Source organism: Eurypyga helias, unplaced genomic scaffold (genome assembly GCF_000690775.1).
Source record: "Eurypyga helias isolate BGI_N326 unplaced genomic scaffold, ASM69077v1 scaffold22269, whole genome shotgun sequence".
Lineage (NCBI taxonomy): Eukaryota > Metazoa > Chordata > Aves > Eurypygiformes > Eurypygidae > Eurypyga > Eurypyga helias.
In genome coordinates, this window is record NW_010273069.1 from 6,929 (window position 1) to 11,570 (window position 4,642).

A 4,642-nucleotide genomic window follows, 5' to 3' on the forward strand; every position below is an offset into this window, starting at 1 on the left:
GGTGACTCCACCACCTCCCTGGGCAGCCTGTTCCAGTGCGTGATAACCCTCTTGGTGAAGAACTTCTTCCTTACGTCCAATCTAAACCTCCCCTGGCTCAGCTTGAGTCCATTCCCCCTCGTCCGATCATCTGTCATTAGGGAGAAGAGACCAACACCCACTTCTCCACAACCTCCTTTCAGGGAGTTGTAGGCAGTGATCAGGTCTCCTCTCAGCCTCCTCTTCTCCAGGCTAAACAAGCCCAGTTCCCTCAGTCGCTCCTCATCAGACATATTCTCCAGACCCTTCACCAGTTTTGTGGCCCTTCTCTGGACACGCTCCAGGACCTCAATGTCTTTCTTGTAGTGAGGGCCCCAAAACTGAACACAGTACTCGAGGTGCGGCCTCACCAGTGCCGAGTACAGGGGGAGAATCACATCCCTGGACCTGCTGGCCACGCTGTTTTTGATACAAGCCAAGATGCCATTGGCCTTCTTGGCCACCTGGGCACATTGCATCGACGCAGCTGAGCTAGGAGGAGCAGCCTACTGGGTGAACCACAGCAACGGCTACCAACAAAACCAGAGCCTACTGCCCCTTTGAGGTACAGGCGCCCCCCTTCCGAACCTCTCCCAAGGAAAAAGGATGTGGCCAGGCTTTGTCTTAAACACCAAGACTTTCAAGAATAGCCCTAAGAACTCTGGGAGATTGCAATTAAGCTTTCTGACCAGAGGCTGCATTTTAAATACACTGATTATTTATTAGCCTAAAGTAATTGCAGGGACCACCTCCTCCACTCAGGTCCACACTTAGGAGTAGCCGTTCAGGATTACCAACGTCGCCTTCCAGCGACTCACACACCGGTGGCTGCAAAGGTCTTTGGGCCTTGAAAATTCTACGCAGCTTACTACACTGTTCCTCAAGCTCCTACAATACTAAATGCAAAACTAATACCACTTAGAAACCTATTTCACTTATAGGCACAATGGAAATGCTTCTTACAGTCAAACCTACAAGGCAGTCAACACTTTTTCCGCTTGGCCGGTTTCTTTTGATAAAAACAGGGCGAACAATTTTTCGGGCAGACAGGTTGCCAGCTAAGGTTAGGGACGGAGCGCAAACATTGCCGACCTGTTCATGTTGGTGAGTTTCTGATCACAAGACTGTTCCGCCGTGCGCTTGTTTCCGGAAAGATCGCGCCCTCCGCTCCCTGTATATGTGAAGGAATTTCCATGATCCTGAAATGTACACGGATGGTTTTGACACGTTCACAACAATAAAAGCAGAAGAGTCTTTTAATCAAGCAGCTGTAATACAGTATTCTGGAAAAAAAGAAGATGCTTTCTCCACTTGAGCTGCCAGACCCAGGCTGTGGTCCTCTCTTACACGGCCAGGAGCGGGGTGACAACTGCTGCCTCCTCACACACCTTAACAGCACAGAGGCCTCTGCCCAGAGCACGGCGCACCGCTTGCGTGCAACCTGCTGGGAAGCACAAGGGCAGGTTCCAGACCGTGTAACTTGTGCCCCCACACTGCCTGTACATGACCTTGCGGACGGAGTTAAGGCTTCGACCCGAGACGCGTGGTGCTGTTTTATGTCAGCTCCCGCAGGCATTTGGGAGAAGGGGGTGCAGGCTGGGAACGATCTGCAGGAAGAACAAGCAGCAGAGCTGGGACAGCCTCATGAGGTTTGGCTAGCAGAGCCAGAAGGTGTATTCAGAAGCGGGACCTCTGCCCCTAGTTTGGTTCTGAACACTCTCCCGACACAGGAAGATCTGGCAGAGCACACAGCGAGGGTCTGTTCAAACTGTGGATGCGATGGAGATGCTGGAAAGGCAGCTAAGGGCTCCTGGATTAAAAGCCAACGCAGGGACATTAAATTTAGATGATCCTGTGTCACAGGTTGGCACATTTTACTGGACTGTTGTTTCCCTTTGCCTAACCTGCTTCTACATTACAGAAGTATCATCAAGATGGGTAAATACCCGACACAGTGCAAAAAGTAATTAAGGCCAAGCCTTTAACAAGCTAGTTTGGTTCTCAGGCGTAAATAGTCAAGATTCACTTACTATGTCATCTTCGTAACCTCCTGCCAGAACCAAGGAGTAGGCGCCATCGTTACTTCTGCCATGTATACCTGCCACGTGGGGCCTGTGAACACCGGCTTCGCTCACCTGGGGGGGAGAAAAAAAAAAAAGAGTCTGCTAGGTAACTGCTGTCCACGGGCTCCGAACAACAGGACCACCCGTTGGTGCTGGAACTGAGTTAGCTAATAGTACTACTGCACCTATTACAGTGTGAAACTGTCCTCCGCAAAAGCTCCTGGCAGAGGAAAAAGGGAAATGCTTTTAAAAAGATAAGCCACTGAATGTTTCAGTAAATTGAACAAATGGATGTTTTCTGCGATGTCAGTTTAGACATTTGGATCTTTCTCACCGAGACTGCTTATTAAAAACCTCCGGGAATTTTACAACAAAGCAGGTATTAAAGTTAAATGCTTCCATAAATGGGATTGGTTTTGAAGGATGTGCAACAGCAGCCTTCATCTAATACCTGAAACCAGGATCTGGATAGTCCGGGGCTTTGTATTCCCCAACTCTTTACCAGAGGAACAAGCGGGAGATAGTACGCAGGACAAACAACGGGAAACAAATACATTTGGCTTGGGGGTTTGAGTCTCCAAAAAAAAAAGCACTAAAGAAAAACACTTGAAGTGCTTGGACAATGCAGCATTAGTTATGGAACACTTGATCTAGACAAAGCCAGAATTCTTTCCTTTCTGCACTTCATATCCAGTGCCATACACTCCGAGATTAACTCTTTCAGGTTTCTCCTATGAGCTGGATCGTTCCCATTTTTCCCCTACAGTGGCTTGGGTCAGGGATTCAGTTTCATACCTGAACTCTGAACTTCCACATGGTGCCAACCGGAATCCCAGGAATTGGTCCATAGTGGTTCGAGGGGACGATGGTACATTCCTTCGTGCGACCGACACATGCCATACCCTGTTTCAAAGAGGAGGCCGATCAGCCAAGAACTACAAGGGACTAACACGCATTGTTCCTCAAAACAAAGCGGCTTTTGCACTGACCTTGCCCCAGTCTCTCCGCGAGGATGAATTAGCAGATGCCATCTTTTGTTTCTTTTTACTTTCTTTTAATTTCTCTCCTGCTAAAACCACCTCACTTGCGTCATTTCGACATTCAGGGCAATACCTAAAGTCACCAGTCAATGAGAATTAGCTAGTAGCAAAGCCATACATTAAAAGACAATTTCCTCAAAACATACTGAGTTACATTACAATTTCCTCACGTGAAACTCGACAGGACTTTGAAACACCTCTATCCTGGAATTAGACCTGATTTAGCTACTGTCCTTGCACCATCTTCTAAGCCATGCAGATGTGTCAGGAAACCAGCTCTACCAAAAATCATTGTATAAGATGTTGAGACAGGACACAAGGAATAAGACAGCATATTTCACTATATGTATCTCACCATACGTATTTCATATATTAAACATTATGGATCTGATGTTATATATGGTGATGGGTCACTTAAAGGTAGTCCACGAGCCTATAAAAAAACCATTGTACAAGTGAAGCCTCCTGGCATCAGGTTTACATTTGGTTTATAGGTAGGTGCACTTTGCTTGGAATAGGCATACAGATCCCAAAATTGGGAAAACGAGTTTAAAAGCCACGGTCTTAAAACATACTCTCTCTAGACTGATGTTCAAGAAAAGCTATAAAGTCCTACCAAAAACCACTACACAAACATCTCTTCACCTCAGACAGTCACAATACTGGCACCGAAGGGCAGCATGAAGCCCTAGACCTCACTTTCTGCTCCTAATTAGACAGTAATTGTGATACCACACACACACTTAGGACTTACCAATCCTCATCATCTGGTATACTACTAAGGGGAGGGTTGAGGCAGTAGATGTGGAAAGCCATATCACACTCATCACACATTAGCTGTTTATCTGGATCTTGTTTACCTCCACAGATATGGCAAGCACAAATTCTGCAGGTCTTGTTCGGGTTGTCCTTACAAGCTTTACACACAGGTCCATTTTGTCCTGGTCACAAAAAGAAACCACAGCCTAATTCAGACTCCAGAACGTGCCAAGATGTACTGGAAAACAGTCACAGGAGTCACAGCTACGAGCATCTTGGAACTCCCAGACCTGGGATCCTCACAAAGCCAATTAGCTTATTACAAGCCAATTACCAATCACAAGGTAAGACCGAGACACACAAGAACCGTGCAAGAGACTCACGTTTTAATGGACTGGCACTAATTGGACAAGCACTGCCTGGTTCTTCAATTTTATAAATTTCATCCACTAGTATAATTCTGCAGTCATTCAAGGAGTCGCCAGCATCCCTAAGTTGACAAAGTAAAAAGCAAAAATCACACTGTGAAAGTATCGTACAGCGAGTTCACAGCTACGCACACACATCGCTAACAGACTGGTCTGGGGTTAGTCCTGTCACAAGAAACCTGTTGCAGTATCACACGGTCTGGGACAGAGGCAAAACAGCATCGCCACGAATCAAATCCTCTTCATGCTGTTCAAGTGTGACCCATCTCATCTCAGAGAATGCAGGGACCTGAGGATTCCCATTATCATTCTCCTGCAGCCCTGAGGAGAAGGA

General features: G+C 46.8%; 1 protein-coding gene across 1 annotated transcript in view; it reads right to left on the reverse strand.

The window, feature by feature from the left end:
- The window catches only part of UHRF1 (ubiquitin-like with PHD and ring finger domains 1), a gene marked incomplete at its 5' end in the record, with an annotated part of 6,973 nt that extends 2,603 nt beyond the window's left edge, over positions 1-4,370 (reverse strand). The window contains 6 exons of the mRNA XM_010159353.1: positions 1,111-1,217; positions 2,049-2,153; positions 2,877-2,984; positions 3,071-3,194; positions 3,876-4,062; positions 4,264-4,370. Of these exons, the coding sequence (XP_010157655.1) occupies positions 1,111-1,217; positions 2,049-2,153; positions 2,877-2,984; positions 3,071-3,194; positions 3,876-4,062; positions 4,264-4,370 (738 nt within the window). The remainder of the gene's footprint in view (positions 1-1,110; positions 1,218-2,048; positions 2,154-2,876; positions 2,985-3,070; positions 3,195-3,875; positions 4,063-4,263) is intronic.
- Between the last annotated feature and the right edge of the window lie 272 nt (positions 4,371-4,642).